At 48.9% G+C, this 24087-nt stretch overlaps 1 protein-coding gene across 2 annotated transcripts in view; it reads right to left on the reverse strand.

Moving 5' to 3' along the window:
- The window catches only part of PHYKPL (5-phosphohydroxy-L-lysine phospho-lyase), a 32517-nt gene extending 9628 nt beyond the window's left edge, over positions 1 to 22889 (reverse strand). Inside the window, exons 1-8 of one of the 2 annotated variants that reach the window (XM_047729578.1) lie at positions 22761 to 22889; positions 21783 to 21901; positions 20180 to 20339; positions 17078 to 17152; positions 16379 to 16466; positions 16182 to 16298; positions 14658 to 14740; positions 14175 to 14400 (exon numbers count right to left, since the gene is read on the reverse strand). In XM_047729578.1, coding sequence (XP_047585534.1) covers positions 14175 to 14400; positions 14658 to 14740; positions 16182 to 16298; positions 16379 to 16466; positions 17078 to 17152; positions 20180 to 20339; positions 21783 to 21901; positions 22761 to 22819 — 927 coding nt within the window. In that variant the 5' untranslated portion in view covers positions 22820 to 22889. The remainder of the gene's footprint in view (positions 1 to 14174; positions 14401 to 14657; positions 14741 to 16181; positions 16299 to 16378; positions 16467 to 17077; positions 17153 to 20179; positions 20340 to 21782; positions 21902 to 22760) is intronic. The other variant, XM_047729579.1, reaches the window with a different exon arrangement.
- Positions 22890 to 24087: the final 1198 nt, after the last annotated feature.

A 24087-nucleotide genomic window follows, 5' to 3' on the forward strand; every position in this document is an offset into this window, starting at 1 on the left:
GTCCAGAGAGCACAGAAAGTCAAAGATGAACCCAGAGACCGTACCAAGACACATTATCATTAAAATGTCAAGAATTAAAGGTAAAGATAAAAGCAGCAAGAGAAAAGGAACTTGTTATGTATAAGGGAACCCTGATAAGATTATCAGCTAATTTTTCAGCAGAAACTTTGTAGGCTGGAAGACAGTAGCACAGCATATTCAAAGTGCTGAAAGGAAAACAAAACAAAAAAAAACCTTACTATCAAGAATACTGTACCTGGCAAGGTTATCATTCAGAACATAAGCAGAGATAAAAGAATTTCCCAGAGAGCAAAGCTAGAAGTTCATCATCACTAAACTGGCTTCACAAAAAATATATTTTTTAAAGATTTTATTTATTTATTTGACAGAGAGATCACAAGTAGGCAGAGAGGCAGGCAGAGAGAGAAGAGGAAGCAGGCTCCCTGCCAAGCAGAGAGCCTGATGCGGGGCTCGATCCCAGGACTCTGAGATCATGACCTGAGCCGAAGGCAGCGAGCGGCTTAACCCACTGAGCCACCCAGGCGCCCCTTCACAAAAAATATTAAAGGAACTGCTTCAAGCAGGAAAGAAAAGACAATAACTAGAAATAAGGAAATCTATGAAAGAAAACATCTCACTGGTAAAGGCAAACACACAGAAAAGGTAGTGGATCAACCACTTATAAAACTGAAGATTAAAGACAGAAGTACTAAAAATCAACAACATCTCCAACAATAAATGAATACACCAAACAGAAGGAAAATACGCTGTCGAAGACAAAATGTATGTGTGTGTGGGGTGGGGGTTTATTTATTTATTAAAGATTTTATTTATTTGAGAGGGAGAAGGAGGAAGGGAGGGAAGGGGAAAGGGGGAGAAGGAGAGACAGAGAAAGAATGAGCACAGGAGCGGGGGTGGGGAGGTACAGAGGGAGCAGGTACAGCAGAGCCCGTTGAGCAGGCAGCCTGGTACGGGAATCACTTCCAGTACCTGGAGATCTTGACATGAGCCAAAGGTAGACACTTAACTGACTGAGCTACCCAGGTGCCCCCAAATGTGGTATTTTTAGAATGAATCTGAACTTAACCACCAACTGAAAATAGACTGCTATACACAGATTGTTATATATGAACCTCACGGTAACCACAAACCCAAACCCTGGCATAGATAACAAAAAATAAACAGACAGGAATCTAAACATACCACTAAAAAGTCATCAACTCACAAGGGAAGAGAATAAAGAAAAAGGAATAGAACTGGAAAAACCACCAGAACACAGCAAACAAAATGTCAGTAAACACATACCTATCAATAATTACTGTAAATGTAAATAGAATAAATGATCCAATCAAAAGACACAGGGTAGCGGTCTTTTTTTTTTTTTTTGAGGTTTTGTTATCATTTATTTGTGAAGTTAAAAACAAGCAATAAAAGGTAAAAATTGCCATACAATTTTTTATTTTGTTCTCAGTTTCAATGTCCTCTTAAACAGTGGGAAACCCAAGACCAGTCCCGGGATGGGGGGCGGGAGGGGCTGTAGGGGAGCTGAGCAAGGCAGTGGGGAGGAGACAGGAGGAGCAGAGGCAAAGGGGATTGACCTGGGTGGGGATGGGTGGGGGAGGGGGCCTGCAATAGCAACACCTGGTCCGAGGAATGTTTCAACTCTAACTAAAAAAAAAAGAAACAGGAGAAGTGATTTTTTTTCCTTTTTAAAAGTTTATTTTAAAAACATGAAGGTGGGGGGTGCCTGAGTGACTCAGTAGGTTAAGCCTCTGCCTTCAGCTCAGGTCATGATCTCAGGGTCCTGGGATTGAGCCCCAGATTGGACTCTGCTCAGCAGGGAGCCTGCTTCCTCCTCTCTCTCTCTGCCTGCCTCTCTGCCTACTTGTGATCTTGGTCTGTCAAATAAATATATAAAATCTTAAACAAAAACCCCCAAAACCAAAAACATGAAGAGGGCTAAAGGTGAAAGGAAGAAAATGAATTTCTTTCCCCTGAAAGAGGCAGCTTCAGGAAGGGATAGAGATTCATACACACACAGACACACACACACACACACACATGAGTGTGTGTATATATGTGTATACACATATATATAATTTTATAAAATATATACAATTATATATATAATTTTATAGGTTTTGATTTTTGCGTTTTTTATATTTAAAAACAATTTTTTGGCGGAGTTATATTTCTATCTTCTATGGCTGGCTCAACATGAAAGACCCCAATTTTGAAAGAAAAAAGCATGAGACACACAGAATGAGGGAGAGAGTAAGAGCCCAGCATTGCCCAAGGCCATGATATTGGTGGCAAGGTGGGTACCCTGTGTCTTTTTTTTTTTTTTTTTAAGATTTTATTTATTTGTCAGAGAGAGAGGAGAGCGAGTGAGCACAGGCAGACAGAATGGCAGGCAGAGGCAGAGGGAGAAGCAGGCTCCCCGCCAAGCAAGGAGGCCGATGTGGGACTCGATCCCAGGACCTGGGATCATGACCTGAGCCGAAGGCAGCTGCTTAACCAACTGAGCCACCCAGGCATCCCCCCTGTGTCTTTTGATTGGATCAAGTCCCACATCAGGTTCCCTGCTGCTCTCTCGGCTTCTGCCTCTCTTGCTCTCCGGAATACATAAATAAAATCTTTTTATTTAGAAAATAAAGATTTTATTTATTTATTTGAGAGAGAGAGAGACTGTGAGCATGAGCAGGGGGAGGGGCAGAGGGAGAGGAGGAAGCAAGCTCCCCGCTGAGGAGAAGCCTGACATGGGGCTCAATTCCAGCACTGTGAGATCATGACCTGAGCGGAAGGCAGACACTTAACCCACTGAGCCACCCAGGCGCCCCAGACAAAATAAACTTAAAAACAAAAACTGTAATGAGAGGCAAAGAAGGGCATTATATAATGAAGGGATCAATCCAATGAGAAGATAAAACACTTGTAAATATTTATGCTTCCAACAGAGGCACACCTAAATATATAAGGCAAATATTAACATATGCAAAGGGAGAAACTGCCGGTCATACAGTAACAGTAGGTGGACTTTAACACCCCGCTCACCCCAGTGGATAGATCATCCAGCCAGAAACTAAGGAATCACTGGGCTTGAATGACACATTAGACCACATGGACGTAACAGAACATTCAGAATATTCCATCAAAAAACAGCACAATACACATTTTTCTTAACGGAACATGGAACACTCTCCAGTACAGATCATAAGAAAGGCCATAAAACAGGTCTCAATAAATTTAAGATGAATGAAGTTATGAGCATCTTTTCCAACCACAACAGTATGAAAGTAGAAATCAATTAAAATAAAAGAATGGGAAGAAACACAAACACGTGGAGGTTAAACAAGATGCTGTTAAACAACCAATGCGTCAATGAATAAATCAAAGAGGAAATAAAAAAACACCTTGAGACAAAAATGAAAACACAATGGTCCAGAATCTATGAGAAGCAGCAACGGAAGTTCTAGGAGGGAAGTATATAGTGACACAGAATCATATCAAGAAACGGGAAAAATCTTAAATCAACAATCTAACCTCATACCTAAAGGAACGAGGGGGAAAAAAAAAGAGCAAACAAAGCCCAAAGTTAGTAGAAGGAAGAAAATAAAGATCAGAGTGGAAGTAAATAAAATAGAGATTAAAAAGAAAAAGAAAAGATCAATGTAATTAAGAGCAGGTTCTTCAAAAAATAAACAAAATTGAAAGATCTATAGCCAGACTGTCAAGAAAAAAGAGAGAGGACCAAATAAAACTAGAAGTGAAACAGAAGTTACAGCTGGGCGCCCAGATGGCTCAGTGGGTTAAAGCCTCTGCTTTTGGCTCTGGTCATGATCCTGGGCAGAGAGCCTGTTTCCCTTGCTCTCTCTCTCTGCCTGCCTCTCTGCCTACTTGTGATCTCTGTCTGTCAAATAAATAAATAAAGTCTTAAAAAAAAAAAGAGAAGTTACAGCTGACACCACAGAAATACAAAGGATCATAAAAGATTTTCATGAACAATTATATGCCAATTAACTGGACAACCTAGAAGAAATGGATACATTCCTAGAAACATCCAATCTTCCACAACTAAATCAGAAAGAAGCAGAAAACCTAAACAGATTATCACTAGTAATGAAATTCAATCAGTAATCCAAAAACTCCCCAAAACCAAAAGTCTAAGACCAGACAACTTCACAGGTGAATGCTACCAAACTTTTTATTTTTATTTATTTATTTTTAAAGATTTTATTTATTTGACAGAGAGGGAAAGAGAGAGAGAGAGAGAGCGTATGAGTGCACAAGCAGGGGGAGCAGCAGGCAGAGGGAGAGGAAGAAGGCTTCTCACTGAGCAAGGAGCCCGATGTGGGACTCGATCAAGGACCCTGGGATCATGACCTGCGCAGAAGGCAAAGGCCCAACGACTGAGCCACCCAGGTGCCCCTCTACCAAACATTTATAGAGTTAACACCTATCCTTCCCAAAATTTCAATTTATTCCAAAAAACTGATAGGGAAGGAATGCTTCCAAACTTACTTATGAGGCCAGGATTACTGTGATACCTAAAATCAAAGACATTGTTAAAAAAAAAAAAATACAAGTCAGTATCCCTGATGAACACAGATGCAAAAATCCTCAACAAAATATTAGTAAAGCAAATTCAGCTAACACATTAAAACGATCCGACACCATGATCAAATGGGACGTATTCCCAGGATACAAGGATAGGCCAACATCTGCAAGTCATTCCATGTGATACACCACATTAATAAGACAAAGAATAAAAATCATCCAATCAGCTCAGCAGATGAAAAAGCACTTGACAAAATTCAACATCCATTCATGATAAAAACTCTAAAAAAGGTGGGTATAGATGGAACATAATAAATATAAATGCCACTTGCCACTTTTACTGAACACGGTACTACAGGTCCTAGCTGCAGCAACGGGGCAAGAAAAGGAAATAAAAGGCATCCAAATTGGAAAGGAAGAAGTAAAACTGTCACTATTCACAGATGAGCTACTACAATACAGAAAAGTGTAAAGCCAGCACCCATAAACTATTAGTTTAAAGGAATTCAGTAAAGTTGCAGGATATAAAATGCACAGAAAACTGTTGTTTCTTTTTTTTTAAGGATTTATTTATTTATTTTAGAGAGTGAGAGAGAAAGAGGGAAGGGGAGGGGGAATCTTAAGCAGACTCCCTGCTGAGCCCAGAGCCTGATGTGGGGCTCAATCCCACAATGTGAGATCACGACCGTAGCCAAAACCAAGAGTTGGTTATTGAATGCCCCTGTTGTGTTTTCACCTACTAGTAACAAACTATTGCAGAAATTAAGGAAACTATCCCATTTACAATTGCATCAAAAAGAATAAAATAACTAGGAATAAATTTAACAGAGGCGATGAATCACCTATACTTTGCAAACTGTAAGACAATGATGAAAGAAATTGAAGGTGACATGAATCAATGGTAAGATATACTGTCCTCATGGATTGGAGGAATTAATATTATTAAAATGTCCATACTACCAAAAGCAATCTACAGATTCAATGCAATCCCTTTCAAAATACCCAATGACATTTTTCAGAGAACTGAAGCAAATAATTCTAAAATTTGCATGGAACCACAAAATTTGCATGCAACCTCGAGAAAGAGGAACAAAGCTGGGAGTATCATGCTTCCAGGTTTCAAACTATACTATCAATTACAGTAATCAGTATGGTTCTAGCACAAAACCAAACACATAGATGAACGGATCAGAAGAGAGAGCCCAGAAATAAAATCACACTCACATGGCCAATTAATCTACAACAAAGGAGGCAAGAGTATACAAAGGTGAAAAGACAATCTCTTCAATAAATGGTGTTAGAGAAAATGGACCACTTTCTTATATCCTATATAAAACAAAGCTCAAAATGAATTAAAGACTTAAATGTAAGACCTAAAACCATAAAACTCCTGGAAGAAAATAGGCAGTAACCTCTTGGACATTTGTTTTAGCAATACCTTTCTGGACAACAAAGCAAAAACAAACAACTGGGACTACATCGAACTGAAAAACTTTAGCACCGTGAAGGAAATCATCAACAAAATGAAAAGGCAATTTACCGAATGGGAGAAGACAGGCAAATAATGTCTCATAAGGAGTTAACACCCAAAATATAAAAGAACTTAGAAAACTCTGTATCACTTGTTTTTTAGATTCCACACAAGTGTGAAATCCTGCTGTATTTGTCTTTCTCTGACTGGCTTACTTCACTTAGCATCATGATCTCCATCTCCGTCTCCATCTCCACCAACATGACCTCCATGCTGTTATAAATGGCAAGATTTCATTCCTTTTGTATAGCTCAGCCGCCAAACACCCACACACACACAAACACACACACACCTTTATCCATTCATCAACCTGGAGATGGGCTGCTTCTGTTGATCATGGCTCTTGGAAATAATGTCACAATGAACACAGCAGTGCATAGGTCTTTTCCGATTGCTTTTACTTTTCTTCAGATAACTTGCTAGAAGTGGAAGTGCGGGTCATACGGTAGTTCTACTTTAACTTTTTCAGGAACCTCTGCACTGTTTTCCATACTGGCTGCACCAAGGTACCTTCCCACCAATGGTGAGTGCATGAGGGCTCCCTTTTCTCCACATCCTTGCCCACACCTGTTATTTTTTGTCTTTCCGACAACAGCCATTCTGGCAGGTGTGGGCAGCGATCTCACTGTGGTTTTGATCTGCAACTCCCTGATGATGAGTGATGTTTAGTATCTCTTCATACGTTTGTTTACCATCTGTATGTCTTCCTTGGAAAAACATCTGTTCAAGTCTTCTGTCCATTTTTCAACTGTTTTTTTTTGTTCTTTTTTTTTAAATGTTGTGTAAGTTCTTTTTTTTTTTTAAGATTTTATTTATCTATCTGAGAGAGAGTGACAGAGAGCATGGTCAGAGGAAGAAGGTCAGAGGGAGCAGCAGACTCCCCGTGGAGATGGGAGGCTGATGCGGGACTTGATCCTGAGACTCTGGGATCATGACCTGAACCAAAGGCAGTTCCTTAACCAACTGAGCCACCCAGGCACCCTACGTTGTGTAAGTTCTGTATATATTTTGGATATTAACCCCTTACTAGATGTCTGATTTGCAAATATCTTCCCCCATTCATTATGTTGCCTTTTGTTTTATTGATAGTTTCCTTCTCTGTACAAAACAGCTTTTTAATTTGATATAATCCAACTTGCTTATTTTACATTTTTTTCTTTTTTTTTTTTTAAAGATTTTATTTATTTGACAGAGAGAGAGAGAGAGATCACAAGTAGGTGGAGAGGCAGGCAGAGAGAGAGAGAGAGGAGGAAGCAGGCTCCCCACTGAGCAGAGAGCCTGACATGGGGCTCGATCCCAGGACCCTGGGATCACGACCTGAGCTGAAGGCAGAGGCTTTAACCCACTGAGCCACCCAGGTGCCCCCAACTTGCTTATTTTAGCTTTTGTTGCTGGTCAACTTCCACAAGGTGCCAAGACCATTCAATGGGATAGAAACAGTCTTCTCAGCAAATGGTGTTGGGACAAGCAGACATCCACACACAAGTGAGTCAAGTTACCCCCATCCCATCCATATGCAAAATATTAGGTCCAAATAAACGAAAGACCCAAATTTAAGAGCTAAAATTAGAAAATCCTTAAAAGAAGGCAAAGGTATAAATCTTCACGACCTTAGATTAGGCAGTGGTTTGTTAGATAAGACTCCAAAGCACTAGCAAGCAAAGAAGAAATAAACTGGCCTCCAACAAGAGGAGCTTTGTTGTGCTTCAGAGGAGACTATGAAGAAAGTGAAAAGACAACTCAGAAATGAGAGAAAATATTTCCAAATTATCTCTTTGATAAGGATTAATACTGATAAAGAACTCTTACAACTCAGCAAAAAGAGACAAGTAACCCAATTTAAAAATGGGCGGGGCACCTGGGTGGCTCAGTGGGTTAAAGCCTCTGTCTTCCCGTCAGGTCATGAACCCAGGGTCCTGGGATCAAGCACCACATCCGGCTCTCTGCTCCGCAGGGAGCCTGCTTCCTCCCCTCTCTCTCTCTGCCTGCCTCTCTGCCTACTTGTGATCTCTCTCTCTCTGTCAAATAAATAAAATCTTAAAAAAAAAAAAAAAAAGCCTCTGCCTTTGGCTCAGGTCATGATCCCAGGGTCCTGGGATGGAGCCCCACATCGGGCTCTCTGCTCTGCGGTGAGCCTGCTTTCTCCTCTCTCTCTGCCTGCCCCTCTACCTGTGATCTTTGTCAAATAAATAAATAAAATATTTTTTTAAAAATGGGCAAAGGATGTGAGTAACATTTTCCAAAGAACATATGTGAAGTCAATAACCACATAAAAAGATGCTCAACCTCACTAGCCACGAGGGAAACGCAAATCACAATGAAATACTATTTTGTGCTCACTGGGGTGGCTATAATAAAAGACGGGAACTTACAAATGCTGGAGAGGATACAGAGGAGTTGGAGCGTATGATGGTACACGGTTGGTGGGCACGTCAAGTGGTACAGCTACTTGAAAAAAGTCTGTCAATCCTCAGGAAGTTAAGCCTAGGGTTGCCATATGATCTGGCGATTCCATTCACAGGGACATACTCAGTAGAACAGAAAATACGTGTCCAAACAAATACATATATGCAAATGTTTACTGCAGCATTATTCATAATGGCCAAGAAGGGGAAACGACCCAACAGTTCGCTAAGTGAAGAAGGGATAAGTGAAATGTGGCACATTCATACAATGGGAATACCATTCATCCCTAAGAAAGAAGGAAGTACTGATTCATGCTGGAACATGGATGAACCTTGAATGTATTAGGGCTATGTGACAGAAGTTAGACACTAAAAGCCACTTTGTGATTCCATTTATATGAAATGTCAAGAATAGGCAAATCCATCAAGACAGAAAGAAGGTGACTACCAGGACTTACAGAGAGAAGACGAGGGGGGGTGACTGCTAATGGGGCTGCATTTTTGGTGATGAAAATGTTCCAGAATTAAGACAGTAGTGGTAGTGGTGGTTGCACAACTTGGTGAGTAACCAAACACCACTGATTTGTACGTGAATTTGAACCCACTGGATTTGTATTTAAAGTTTATTTATTTATGTGTTGAAGGCATCTCTACACACAACCTGAGGCTCGAATTCACGACCCTGAGATCGAGAGTCGCATACTCTTCCGACTGAGCCAGCCAGGCGCTCCTGACTTCATTTTTATTGTTGTTTTTTTTTTTATAAAGATCTTATTTATTTGACAGAAAGAGACACAGCGAGAGAGGGAACACAAGCAGTGGGAGTGGGAGGGGGAGAAGCAGGTTCCCCGCCAAACAGGGAGCCAGATGCGGGGCTCGATCCCAGGACCATGACCTGAGCCGAAGGCAGACGCTTAACGACTGAGCCACCCAGGTGCCCCCTGACTTCATTTTTAAAAGAGTGAATTATATGGGTATGTAAATTATATTTCAACTGAAAAAGAATGGATGGTTTCAGCTTTTTCTACATCAATACTACACGTAGGGTGACAATGAAATATACTTTTAATGTGTTGGAGGAACAGAGGACCTAGATTTTATATTTAGCTAAAATATTTAAATATGAGGCCCTGATAAAAATATTCCTAGACAAGCAAGATTTCAGAAGGCAATATAAAGGCTTGCACTGAAAATATCTGGGATGAAATACTTTTTTGGGGGGGTAGATATTATTTATTTGTTCATTTGACAGAGACAGAGAACATAAGCAGGGGGAGAGGGAGAGGGAGAGGGAGAAGAAGCAGGCTCCTCTGAGCAGGGCGCCCAATGTGGGGCTCGATCCCAGGACCCTGGGATCATGACCTGAGCCAAAGGCAGACGCTTAACCAACAACTGCTTAACTCACTGAGCCACCCAGCAGCCCAGGATGAAATGCTTTTAACACAGACACTAAAATAAAATAGGAAGGATTAAAAGAGACAGAAAAGTATGATACGCTTTAAAAAAGATTTTATTTGTTTATCTGAGACAGAGAGAGAGCAGAGGGAGCAGCAGAGGCAGAGGGAGAACCAGACTCCCTGCTGAGCAGGGAGCCCGATTCAAGAGGCACTTGGGTGGCTCAGTCGTTAAGCGTCTGCCTTCGGCTCAGGTCATGAGTCCAGGGTCCTGGGATTGAGCCCTGCATTGGGCTCCCTGCTTAGCGGGGAGTCTGATTGTCCCTCTCCTTCTCCCTCTGCAAATGTGGTCTCTCTTTTTCTCAAATAAATAAATAAATAAAATCTTAAAAAAAAAATAAAGATTCATGGGGTGCCTGGGTGGCTCAGTGGGTTAATCCTCTGCCTTTGGCTTGGGTCATGATCTCAGGGTCCTAGGATTGAGCCCCACATCGGGCTCTCTGCTCAGCGAGGAGCCTGCTTCCTCCTCTCTGTCTCTGCCTGCCTCTCTGCATACTTGTGATCTCTATCTGTCAAATAAATAAATAAAATCTTAAAAAAAAAAAAAAAGATTCAATTCCCAGGTTGCCTGGCTAGCTCAGTAGGGGGAGCATATGACTCTTGATTTCAGTGGTAGTGACTGAGACATTACTTAAAATCTTTAAAAAAAAAAAAATTTTCAATTCCCAATGAACATAGAGAAATAAAAAATACGTATATCGTCAATATAATATGAAGTAAAGCAAAAATTGACAGTGTTACAAGGAAAAACTGATCAGTTTCTCATCACTGTGAGACCTCTACGCACAGCTCTCACTTATTAATAGGTTATGTAGAAAAAATCCCCAGCAATAATATAGAAGATTCAAACAGCGCAATTAACAAGCTTGACCTAAGAGACATTTTACAGAGTTCTGCATTTAGGGAATATACATTTTTCTTAAGAACATGTAGAATAATCAAGTAACAAATGACCTCAACACATTTCACAGAATAAGTAGCGTGTAAGACATGACCTTTGACCTCAGTGTCAGAAGTTAACAATAAAAACATCTAAAAAACCTAGAAGTGAATAATGCAGTGGACCTTATACTTTTTTTTTTTTTTTAAGTAGGCCCTATTCCCAGCTTGAAGCCCAATGTGGGGCTTGAACTCATGACCCTGAGATCAAGACCTGAGCTGAGATCAAGAGTGGGACACTTAGCTGATCGAGTCACCCACGTGCCCTGGTCCTCACAGTTTTGACCTTAGAATCCCCTTAAAATTGAGGGATCCAACATACACAATCAACAAAGGACTAATATCAAGAATATGTGTGTGTGTGCACACGCATTCCTCTGTATACACACACACACATAAACAAATGCATACACGGAAGAACACAAAACTCCCACAAATAAATAAGAAAAGCTCTAGTAACTCAATCCAAAAATGGGCAAAAGCAAAAACAGGCATTTCACAGAAGAGGAAACATATGGCCAATAAACATACGAAGATATCCAAAATAGATACAGAACTTATAAAACTCAACACCCCAAAAACAAATGATCCAATTTAAAAATGGGCAGAAGCCATTTCTCTAGGGAAGACATCCAGATGGCCAGCAGACACATGCACAGATGCTCAACATCAACTCATCATCAGAGAAAGGCAAATCAACACTACAGCAGGTATCCCCTCCCACCTGTCAGAATGGCTAAAATCAACCCAAGAAACAGGTGTTGACGGGGATGCAGAGAAAAAGGAACCCCCTGCACTGCCGGTGGGAGTGCAAAACCAGTATGGAGGGTCCTCAGAGTCTTGAAAATAGAGCTACCCTATGGCCCAGCAATCGCACTATGGGGCAGTTACCAGAAGAACACCAGAACGCTAACTGAAAGGGATACAGGTGCCTGTGTGTCTACAGCAGGATTATTTCTGATAGCCAAGATAGGGAAGCAGCCCAAATGTCCACTGACTGATGAACGGATAAAGAAGAGGTGGTGTATATATATGAAATGGAGTATTATTTATCTATAAAAAAGAATAAAATCTTGCCATTTGCAATGACATGGATGAAACCAGACAGCATGAGGCTAAGGGAAATAAGTCCGAGAAAGACAAAATATCGTATGATTTCACTCATGTGGAATTTAAGAAACAAAACAGATGAGCAAAGGGGAAAAAAAAAAAAGAGAGAGAGAGACAAGTCAAGAAACAGACTCTTAACTACAGAGCACAGACTGCTGGTTATCAGAGGGGAGGGGGTGGGGGATGGCCAAAATCAGTGAAGGGGACGGAGGCGGGCGCTTGTGAAGAGCTCCGGGTGACGTATGAAGTGTTGAATCCCTACACCGTACATCTGAAACTAATCGCACACTGTGTGTTAACTGGAATTACATTAAAATAAGAGAAAAAAAAAGCCACCCAGAGAGATGTTTCACATAATCTGAAGCCAGGGAACGCCATGTCAAGACCATTCTCCGATTTGAGGGGATACTACTCTACACCCCACTTGCCCAGTGAACAGTAAAAGGTGTTTGAGAGGAAGCAGACCCAGAGAATCTCTATCCGCCACTGGTAGTTAACTTGTGAGCTACTTTGGAAAACAGACGTCACCATCTCTTAAAAACAGGGAGTGAACACAAACCATGATCCAGCAAGTCCATTTTAAGGTCTATCCTGAGGAAAAACTCTTGTGCGTGCACAATAGAAACTTATAAAAATAGTTTAGAGCAGCGAAAACCCTGGGAACTATCCCAAAGCGCATCAGCAGGAAGGGACACGTAAGTCACAGCACGTTCATGCGGTGCGGTATCAGTCCCACCTTGGTGACAAGCCATGTGGACGACTCAGCAATATGTTAGGTGGAAAAACAAAGCCCCTAAGAGAACACACAGTTTGACACACTTTTTATAGGGGTCAAAACTAACTCTAAGGTACAATGAGCCCAGAGAAGATTATCGGGCTGGACGGGAGGGCGGGGGTCTGGGGGAGCAGCCATATAGGTAGATGCAGGTTATAGTCCAGGGCCTAACTTTTACTTGAAATGATGGCTTCTTGGATGCTTGTGAGGTTTATCAAAGTAACCAGTTAACCGGTTCACAGAGCGAGGACAGTGCAGGGACAGAGGTTTCTGTGATCTAACTATGTGAACTTCAGGTCAAGATAAAGAAACAAAACAAGCGGGCTCGAGCTCCACTGGGCGCTGTTTCACCAGCACAACACGCGCCCTCCTGCCCCCAGGGCTACTCCTCCCAAACCTCTTCTCTCCTTCCCACCCCACCCCCAATCCCTCCTGGCATCCCGTGCTCTCTGACAGCAGACATCACACCCCTTCCAATGAGCCCTTCTCCACGCCTCCCTGATCCAGGTCTGTCTTCCCCCAATAGGGAGCTTGTGCTGGGCAGAGGCTCTGTCTGCGTGTCCCCTGCGCGTCCAGTGAGGATTTGCTGAACTGTCAGCCCTCACGCTTCACGACCTTCTCTGCCAACTCCTGACCACCTTGCCTAATCCCGACATGTTTCCGTCTCCAATTCAAACTGGCTCTTTTTGTGGGAAGTCACAGTGAGTACTTCTTCCCCTAAAACACCATCCCTTCCTATTTCTTCTCTGTGGTCGGTGCCCAGATCTGGGCCTCCTCCTCTTTCACCTGCACCTCTGGTTCTTTCTCTACACTAATCGCCCGAGATCCTTCTAACCCCAGCGAAAACCCTTCCATGGCTCCTCACTGCCCTCGAGACCAGTCAGTGACCACCATGCTGCTCTCACCCACTGCGTGTTCTCTCAGCCAGCAAACAGGTTTCTCCTCCAACACAAGGACTCCTTTCACTTAGGGAAAGCTCTCCAGCCTACCCCAAGGCCAGGGGGCCATGTCCTCCTTGAAGCTCCCACTGGAATGTCAACTCTGTTCCCAGACCACCCGCCCCCTGAACAGGGGGCGCTCCGCACACATCCGCCGTCGGCTGAGGCACAAGGCTGAGGCACAAGGCCTGGCGCGGAGCAGGTCGCCCCTGCTGGGAGGGAGGGACAGCCTCTTGTATTCTTTCTGTATACTTTACAAGGCACGATCTCTTGTGACAGCTTTTGGATTGAGGCTAGTTTTTAAGGCCGTATGTTTTTTCCTCTGACCTGCGGTAACCCCCAAGGACAGTATTTTAGCAGTCTCTGCTCGGGGCACCGGCTAGGCCGGGGGCCTTTGCTCACTGACAAGCAGGGTGGGGCCTAGCAGAACCTATAGCGCTCCTTTGCCCTAGAGCCTTTACTCACCGTGTTGAAATACTCGACGCCGGTGGCTTCAAAGGCCCTTGCCACAGCTTGGGTTGTGGCCACACAGGCTACCGGATGACCATTGCCAATCGACTTGCCCATGGTGACAATGTCGGGGACAAAGTCTTCTCCCTGCAGCTGGAAGGCCCAGAAGTGCTTGCCTACTCGGCCAAAGCCCACTTGAATCTCGTCTGCGACAAAGAGCCCTCCGGCCCTGTGGATGTGCCTGTGGCAGAGGACAGATGGCTGACAGGGTCTGCGGTAAGAGGGATCGGACCGGGAGCTTGCGGGTCTTGGACTCTGAACCCTGGCTCTGACAGCAGTGAGGTGGGGGCATTAGGCAGGTGGCTGGCTTTCCTGGGGCCACGATTTCTTCTCAAAATTCTGGCCAAAAGGCCAGGCTGAGGCTGGAATTTGGAACAAAGGTTGGGAAGCCCCAGGACAGCCCTGCCCTCCCTGAAGCACCCCCGCCCAGCTACTCACTCTGCCACTTTGGGGAAGTAGCCGGCCGGGGGAATGATCTGCCCTGCAACACTGGGCAGAGACTCCACAAAAAAGGCTGCGATCTGTGGAGGAGACAGAATGCTGGGGACACCGCTGGGGAGGCATGGGTGGTATGCTAGACGCATCCTGCCGGCGCTGGCTCAGCGCTGGCTCCTAGCAGGACGAGTCCCCAGCATCGCTGTGTGGCCCCTTTGGGCTCCAGATCACAGCTGGTCTGTGACCAGGTTTTCTTTTGGGCTGCAAACCAACTCTTACCACATGGAATTCTCCAGACTCCTTATACTTAGCACGTCCCAGATGAAAGCCACTGATTTCTCCCTCACCAGCCTGTTCCTTCTCTGCTTCTACCTGGTGCCTCTCATCACCCCACTGAGAGAAACGCAGCCCCCTCCGTGATCCATCGGTCAGCATGGCCTCTGCCTCTCTACTGTCTGTGCACCCCCTGCCTCCCCTCCACCTGGACACACCTGCCTCGACCTCCTGCAGATGTCACCTAACAGGATGCCTCCTGCAGTCAGTCCGTCATCCAGCGGCCACCAGGGCGATCCACAGCTCAGTCACTGAACTCATCACTGTCCTGTTTAAACCCCTTCAGTGACCCCATTTCTCCCAGCCATGACCTCTAAGCAGTGTCAGGTCTCGGACCTGCTGCAGAGACTATGGCCCAGGGGAAGGGCTGATGGGGTAGGAACCAGCCACCTCTGCTGCTCCCAGAGCCATCACTTCTCTGGTTTTCTGTAAGCGGAGGCCAAGCATCTGAAACACACACGCCAAGCTCCCCTGATCTGGTCCTGCCCATCATTCTGGCTTCATTGCCTGCTTGTCTTGGCCGAACATCCTGCGTTCAGCTGTCACTGCATCAGCGAGGCCTTCCAGAAAGCCCTGACACCACTCGCTGACTCCCTGCCACTGCTGTGGCCCTGGCCACGGCTCCCCCGGAACACACACCCCTCCAGTCTCTGCCCCTGCGCTCCCTGTCCACCACAACACCCTGTGTGGGGCCTCCTCCCAGTGGTGGGCTAGCTCCACTCACGGGCATCCCCTCCACCCCCTCTTGTCACTCTCCCTCTGAACACCCTTCAGACCTTCCTGGTGGCCTCCAGCCCCTTGACATAGCCCTTGTGGTCCCTTGCCACAGGGGTCCTGCCTGCCTCTCCGGGCCTGTCTCCTGCCAGCTCAGCCGGGCCCCACACCAGTGAGGGTCCACCCCTGCAGGCCGCCCCCCTGCTCAGCATGCCTTTCCTCTCCTCCCCGCACCCCTGGCCACTGAGTGCCAACCCCCACTTACTGCAATCAGGCAGCACCTCCACCAAGGACCTTCTTCGCGCCCACACCAGTCCAGCCCTGGTCCCTGGCCCTGTCACATCCAGTACAGGTCTTTAGCTAAACTCTCTGCAGAACACCTAAACCTTCTAGATTCCTCAAAGGTGGGCTCTGGTTCCAGGATCTCTCAGGGCCCCGGTGTTTGCTGTTCCGTTCCTGGGGACTGTGCACGTGTGTTACCTTCCTGCCCTTCTCCTGCACGCTGTTCACCACGTGCTGCACCTCGCTGGCGTAGGCCCCTGCTGGATTGGGGTGGTCCTCCCGGTAAAGACCCCGGTAGGTGTCTGGGAGAGGTGCCTGTGGGGAGTGACAGCGTCGTGTCATCCAGGCTTGGGGCGGGGGGAGCACCGACCTGGTGCCCACTGGGCAGTGCATACCACATGGACCCACTCCTTCTGGCCATCCAGGTCTCGGAACTTGTACGGGCTGATGTCGATCAGGGAGCTCAGGTGACCATGATAAGCACTGAGGAGGAGAAGGGGGGAGTGGCTCAGGCCCGGGTGGCCCATATTCCGTGGCCCGGCCCCAACAACAGTCTCCCCACCTCAGGAGCCTCAGGGCAGACCAACGTGACACAGCCCCCCAAGTCCTAGAGCTGGGAACCAGCACAGGCCTGGGAGCCCGGGAGCCAGACCTCCTGCGAGGCCGCTTACTAGCTAGGTAATGGTGACTGATCATTTGGCCTCTGTGGCTTCAGTGCTCTTCTCTGTGAAGTTGGGGGCGGGGGGGGGGTGTTTCCTCCTACAGAACTATAATGAAGCCTGAGTGGGGTAATGTTCCAGCCCTGGGCCTGGGCCCTGTGCACAGAAGACACTCAGTGCCGTCAGGACAGTTTTAATACCTAAACTGTGGGGCCAAGTCTCACTTCCTTACAAAGCATCCTCTACTCCCAGAAGAGAGGCCCTGGGGGGGTGGGGAAGAGCCTCCTGGTGCGTGTAGGGATGTCTCTATGGCCAGGTCCTCATGCTTCCCTCCACGAGCCCAGGCCCCTCATCCCCTACCCGAGGCACTTAAGGCTAGAGCCTCGCTCACCTCCAGATAAGTGGTGAGCCCAGGCTTCTGGAAAGGGCACTTACTGGTCTAACACCACCACGTCCCAGTGTCCCGTGTACTGGCGGGCCAGCCTCAGGGCCAGGTCATTGGCTTCTGACCTATGACAAAAAAGGAGGGCACTGCTCAGACAGCTGCCCACAGGTTTCCTCCTGGATATGTGCTTCCTACAGAGAAACCCGGAGGGAACGAGGAGCCCTTCCAGCAACAAGAAGATTCTCAGGACACCATGTGTGAGTCGTTCGACTTCATTCATTCAAAGAAAATTTAATCAAATGCCTTCTGTGTGCAATGAGCCGGGGGTGGGAGGCAAGCAGGAAGTCAAATAGGTCCTGGCCCTCCTGGAGCTTACATTCTACGATGGGTCTCGAAAGCCAAGCCAAACCAAAACCAAAACCAAAACAAGGAAAGAATGATCACTTTGCTAAATGCCCCCAAGAGAACCACACAGGGCCTTCCTTTAGATAAATGGGTGGGAGAGGCTGAATTGTGTCCCCCAAACTTCCTATGCTGAAGCTCTAACTCCTAGCACTGAAGAATGTGACTGTATTTGGAGACAGGGCTTTCAAAGAGGGGATTCAAATGATGCTGGGAGAATGGGCCCTGGGCCCTGAGCCAGCCAGACTTGGGTCCTTCTAAGAAGAGCTGTGGACAGAGGGACACCACGAGGTGTGTAGGCACAGAAGATGGAGGGAAGACACAGCAGGAAGGTGGCCAATCACAAACCAGGGAGAGAACCTCAGAGAAGCCAAAGCTGCTGACCCCTTCTTCTTAGACACTGGAGAGCAGGAGTAGGGGAAATACATTCCTGTCACTTAGGTCTCCCAGTCTGTGGTGGTGTTTTGTTAAACGGCAGCCCAGCCAAATACAGGGGTCAGAGAAACTCTGTGGAGACACCACCTGAACTGAGGCCCCTGGGGAAGGTTCTAGGTGGTGTGAGCACCACGCTCAAAGGCCTTGAGCAGGAAAAGTGCTCAAGTGTGCTCAGGGAACTGAGATGGCACAGGCTGGGGTCAGCACGGGAGAGGAAGTGGGGAGACACTCAGAGGCCCTGCACACAGGGCCTGGAAGGTGCTGGGTTTCTTATCAGTGCTATGTCAAGCTACTGAAGAGGGTTTTTGTTGTTGTCTGAAGATTTCATTTTCTTAGGTCGTCTCCACAGCCGACGTGGGGCTCGAACTCACAACCCCAAGACTGAGTCACATGCTCTACTGACCAAGCCAGCCAGGCGTCCCTGGAGAGTTTTAACTGGAGAAAGGACATGATTTAGTTCCCACCTGGGGAGGAAGCCTCTGGCTGTGTGGGACTAATGTAGTAGGAGATGGGGGGAGAGCAGAAAGATGGATGGAGGTAGAAGACAACCCGGGCACATGATGGGGGCCTGGGAGAAGGTGTGTGGGTCCTGCCTGGAGCAGAGACGTAGATGGTGCCGCCTTTACAAGGTGAGACGGGGTGGGGGTGGCAGTAGTGGGAAGGGGATGTCCTCCTGGGAAATCCCAGGAGAGCCAGGGCCACAGTCCCACAGCGGGTGTTGGCAGAAAACAACCAACTCCTTTTGGACACATCAAGTTGGAGATGGTCCAGAAGTGGGCGGCTGGAACCTTGAGGCTGGAACACAGGGGAAGCATCTGGGCCTGACACAAATTCGGGAATCACCGCACGCAGACGCTGTGTAAGCCCATAGCAATGGAGGAGATCATGGAGGGAGAGGGCTCGGAGAGACAGCTGCTCAGGACGGGCCCTGAGCAAGAGAGGAGCACTTGGCCGAGGAGACAGGAGACGGAGGCGTGCCTAGAAGCTGGCAGAAACCCCGGGCACGAAGCGTCCTGGAAGCAAGAGAAGAGAGCGTTTCCAAAGAATGCTCACGCCGGCTCGATGGCTGAGAGAGTAAGATGAGGGCAGCAAAGAGACCATTGGATTTGGCAACGCGTAAGTCACTGGAATCCAGTCTGAGTGCGGTGGAGTTAACCAGCAAATGTCCCAGCCCAGGAAGCTCTGGCTCCTGGGCCCAGCTCTCCACTCTTCCCGGAGATGCTCTGATTCCGGTTTTGCCTTCTCCCCCGTGGATGACCCGGGGCAACCCGGATCCTTTCTCTGAACTACTGTTTCCTCAGCTGCAAAGTGAAGATGGGAAATTTCACTTCCTAGAAGTGACCAGAGACTGGTGCGTGAAGGGGAAAACGATGATGCCAGTACTTATCGTTATGATCCAAGTGCCAAGGGGCGGGGTTTGTGGGAATGTGCTCTCCCAGGCAGGTTAGGCTGGTTCTGTGCACACGTCATTATCGCCTGACGATTCTGCCTCCATTGCCACTCTGGGTGTGAGCTACCATCACCTGTCACCACTGGTGCCTAACCGTGCTCATTCTCGCTCCTCCTCGGCCCCAGTGACATCACTTGCCTGATTAAAACTCTCTGACGGCTTTCCCAATGCTTAGGATCAAAACAAACTCCTCACTTAGAGTGTATCCGCTTGCACCGGCTCCTCTCCCTTCAGGTCCTCAAGTGTGCACAGGCCCTTCGCACAGGCTGTTCCGTGTGCTGAGGAACCCTGACGAGGTCACTTCCAAAAGGGTGGGCAGCTTCCTTCCTGTTCATCAGCTCTGTGCCTGACAGCACTCTTTCAGGGCAGCCTTCCCTGACCTTAGCCGCATGCCCAGGGCCCCCCACTGCTTGACCTCATCACGGTCCTTACTTCCCCTCCAGACAATGACCCCCCCCCTTTTAGGAATTCTGCACTTCTGTGAGGGACCCCTCAATGTTTCTGTTCGTTCAGATGTTTCTGTTCCTTAGGGAGTGACCTAAGGGGATGTTGGCTGTAGCCCCCCAGGTGTCTGTGCCGATGTACTCCTAAAGCACAAATCAAGAAACCTATAACCCAGGTAAGCCCCAAGGATGATCATGGAACAGAGGTTATGGCATGCCTAACGAAGAGACCAGAAAACTGGATCCAACAGAGCCAGGCCGAGGTCTACAGGCTCAGCCGGGGCAAGGCTGCCTCTCCCCCAGCACACACTGGGTCCACCACACAAAGTTTCGCCCACGTGAGCAGTTCTGTCTTCACCATCTCACCCTCTGGCCCGGGGTGGCGGAGGGAGAAGGGGAAGGGATGGCAGAAGTCCACTTACCCAGAATTCAGGAAATAAAACACACAGAGCTTCTCTGGCAGGGTCTCTGACAGCCTCTGCGCGTAGTCCACGATGTTGTCGTGCAGGTAGCGGCTGTTGGTGTTGAGCATCTGGTTCTGTCCGTGCGCGGCCCGGACCACGAGAGGGTGGCAGTGTCCGACTGGGAGAGAGCCACCGGTGTCACACAGCGGCTCTGCTTGGCCGGTCCCACCGGACCTCCCCCAGCCCCAAGCCATAAACCTAGCTGGAGAAGGGCAGTTGCAGGGGAGAGATGGGGAGGGAAGAGGGGAGCCTCAAGGTGGGGAGGGCAGAGAGGCCTATTCTGGAAAGGGAGACCTGGAAAAGGTGTCCCTGAGATTCTGGCAGAAGAAACCCTATCTAGAAAATTCATGTTTTTAGGGAAGCTTCTTGAGGCCTGCTTGACAAAGATGGGAATGTGGGGAGTGTCCACAGGCAGGCTTGACTTCCACAAGTCATTGGGGGCTGGAGGAAATGCTGATGGCCAACAGCCACAGATTATAACGGTGAACACGTGTTGGCGGCTCACCATATGCCAAACACACTCAGAGCTAATTATCGGAATTAACTCACGGGTTTCTCCAAAACACCTTGAGGCGAGTAGCTCGTAGGATCATGTCTATTTTGCAGATCAACAAAATGAGGCACTGAGGGGGCGCCTGGGTGGCTCAGTGGGTTAAAGCTGCTGCCTTCGGCTCAGGTCATGATCCCAGGGTCCTGGGATCGAGCCCCACATCGGGCTCTCTGCTCAGCAGGGAGCCTGCTTCCCTTCCTTTCTCTCTGCCTGCCTCTCTGCCTACTTGTGATCTGTCTGTCAAATAAATAAATAAAATCTTTAAAAAAAAAAAAAATGAGGGGCGCCTGGGTGGCTCAGTGGGTTAGGCCGCTGCCTTCGGCTCAGGTCATGATCCCAGGTCCTGGGTTCGAGCCCCGCATCGGGCTTTCTGCTCGGCAGGGAGCCTGCTTCCTCCTCTCTCTCTGCCTGCCTCTCTGCCTGCTTGTGATTTCTCTCTGTCAAATAAATAAATAAAATCTTAAAAAAAAAAAAATGAGGCACTGAGAATTAAGGAGCTTGCCCAAGTAAAGTAAGTGGAGGGCAGGGATATGAACCCAGGTAGTCTGGACCAGAGCCCCCACTTCTAACCTCTACTTCATTAACCCCTGATGTGTCTGTTGGGTCACAGACTCCCTTTCGTTCCACCAGCTCTGGCAGCCCCACCTGGATAACTGAATTCCTACCTCAGTTTCCTTGTCTACCCCTGAGAGGGTCCTTGGGGCTGACGCCCTGCTGTGATCCCCCAGCGCTTGGTTGGGGCCCTGCTGTGTACCTGGTCATGGCCAGGTTGACTGACACTCTCTGAGCTCACCATCAGTCCCATGTGGGACTGGACTGCAGACCCATGTTTCTGACTCCTGCGTGGTTTAGCAGAGCTCCCGCTTGGAAACTCTAGAGTAGTCACACCAGAAAGGGCTCCTCTGGTCAGCTCGGTCCAAGTTCTCCACAGCTATCTGCAATCTCAGGCCCCCCCGGGACCAGGTTCACAGCCTCAGCGGGTTCCCAGCCAGCCTGAGGGATGATACTAACCATGAGCCACATTGTTGATACAATCGAGGTATTCTGCTCCCTCTTCGTCATACAAGTACTGTCCTTGGCCCCGGACAATCTTAATAGGATCCTCCGGGTAAAAGAGTCTGCAAGAATCACTGTGGGGACAGCAAGAAGTGGACAGCCACGTCTGAAGACCAAAGGGAAAAGTCCACCCACCACAGTTCCCCCCTCCTCCCCTCTCCCCTCTCCCGTTTCTGGAAGGGACAAAAGGTCGAAGGGCACAGTGGTGTTTCCCTGCTTCTAGGCCCCTACCGGTGGCTGGAGAGGAGGAAAGTGACGTACCCATCGGTAAGAAGCTGCTAAAATTGAAACTGTTTAAGTCCTGGGAAGGCTACATGGCCTTGCTCATTTCTGCACAGGCCCAGGGAGAGGTGGCTGCCCCGGACCCACGGGGCTCCTTCGGGCAGTGTTTCTTCGCTGGGATGGGTGTGAAGGAGGGCGCCCCCATCAGGTGGCTGGCGCCCAGCCCTGAGCGGTCCTTGCCCCCGACGGTCTCCGCCGCCCCGCTGGGTGTCAGCCCCAAGCTCTGGCCAGAGGCTGCCTCACGGCCCAATGCCGCGCAGAGTCCCCCTCTCGGGTTACGGGTAGCCTTTCTTTAAGGCTTCTTGGGCGACGCGCCCCACACCCCATGCCCACCCTTCCTCCGAACTTTCAGCCCCTTCCCGGGTCACACTCAGGCCAGGCCCGGGAGGTCCCGGGGGCGGGCCAACCCTGGGGGAGGGCGTCCCGGTGCCAGGGCAGAGGCCTCCTCCGAGGGGCAAAGGCTGCCCACAGCCGGGCAGCGGCCGCCGGTAGGGGCAGCCGGGAGAGGACGCCGTGCGGGAGGTGGCCGCGGGGTCCAGCGGGCCCGGGAGCGGGAGCGCACTCTAGGCCGGGGGCTGGAGTTCCCGGGCTCCGCGCCGGACGTGCGTGCGTCGTGCGTGCGCGCACCGCCCCGCGCCCCCGTCTCGGTACCTTAGCAGCCGCCGCCTCAGGGCTAGCGTCTCGGCCTTCCCCCGCACTACGGCGGCCATGGCACCCGGCGGCTGGTCGCGCGGGGACGCTGAGCCGAGAAGGCTCTCGCGCCCTCGGCCGCCAAACCCCGCCCCCGCCGCGCCCGGGCCCCGCCCCCGCCGCGCCCGGCCCCTGCGGTTTCCCTCGCTGGGGAGGGCTCCACCAGGACCCGGACGCTTCCCCGTATGACAGCAGAGTTCTGAGCTCAGCGCTCAGTCTCCGAGTCGCCTTTCTGGTGTGTAAAATGGGTTCCCCTGTGAGCGTTAACTGGGAATGTGTGCCAGGCACCCAGCGGAGGCCTGGTTCACAGCAGGAGCCCCAGGGTAGGAGATGAGATAGTGCTGGGGCCTGACCTAGGGCTTTCCGGTCTCACGGAGGAACAGCAGGAGGGCGCAGTGTCACTGCTGGGACTGACTGAGGGGGTCATGGCACCTGCTGCAATCCAGGCAGGGTGAACGGAGATGCATCAACGCTAGGAGAACACACGCAGTGTGGCGGCAGGACGAGGGTTGGGAGGCCCGCCGGGAGACCCAGGGGCCCAGAAAGGACAGGGACTGTGCTCCCAGATACACAGCTTGTGGGCAGCCGAGGCTGGAACGCAGCTCGGTTCTGTCTGACTGTCGGTCCAATGAGTCAGCAGCAATCGCTGGCCCCCAAGGGGCTGAGAATCTGGGCTACCAGAGAGAGAACCCCAACTGGAGTGGGGCCCCGGGACTTTCTGCCTTGACGAACCGAGAACAAGGGACCCAGGTTGAGGCCTGAGCTAGCTGAGGAAGAGGAGGTTCCTGCTGTCCCTCCTGCCGCCTTTCCAGTCTCAGCCCTCTTCTTTGCTCCCTCATTGCTGATTTCTTCATCTCTTCCCCCCACGCAGTAAGGTAAGCCTCCTCTTCCACCTCGGTTCATCTGGAAAAGGGGAGCATCATCCTCGTGGTTAGTCAAACCACCGTGGGGCTCAGTATATGTGCTTCCCTTGGTTCAGAAGGGGGTGGCTTGAGGCAGAGAGACACGAGGCTCTCAGTCCTTGAGGCTCAGCTGGAACCTCAAGCGCATCATTCACTCTCCATGTCTCCTGCCCCCATGCCGAGCTCTTGGAGAACTCCACCCCCTGCGTACCTTGAAACTTGTTGAAATTTGCAGACCTGATGATACACAGTATGAGGCCACAAGGGGGTAGCAGTGGGCCATGAATGGCCTTGTCTGGCCCTAGGTGCAGGGAGGTCTGGGGGAGGGGGAACATGGGGTTTCCACCCCAGGAGGATGGGCATGCCAATCACCCAGGATCACGACA

This window comes from Lutra lutra, chromosome 5, assembly GCF_902655055.1.
Source record: "Lutra lutra chromosome 5, mLutLut1.2, whole genome shotgun sequence".
NCBI classification, from domain to species: domain Eukaryota; kingdom Metazoa; phylum Chordata; class Mammalia; order Carnivora; family Mustelidae; genus Lutra; species Lutra lutra.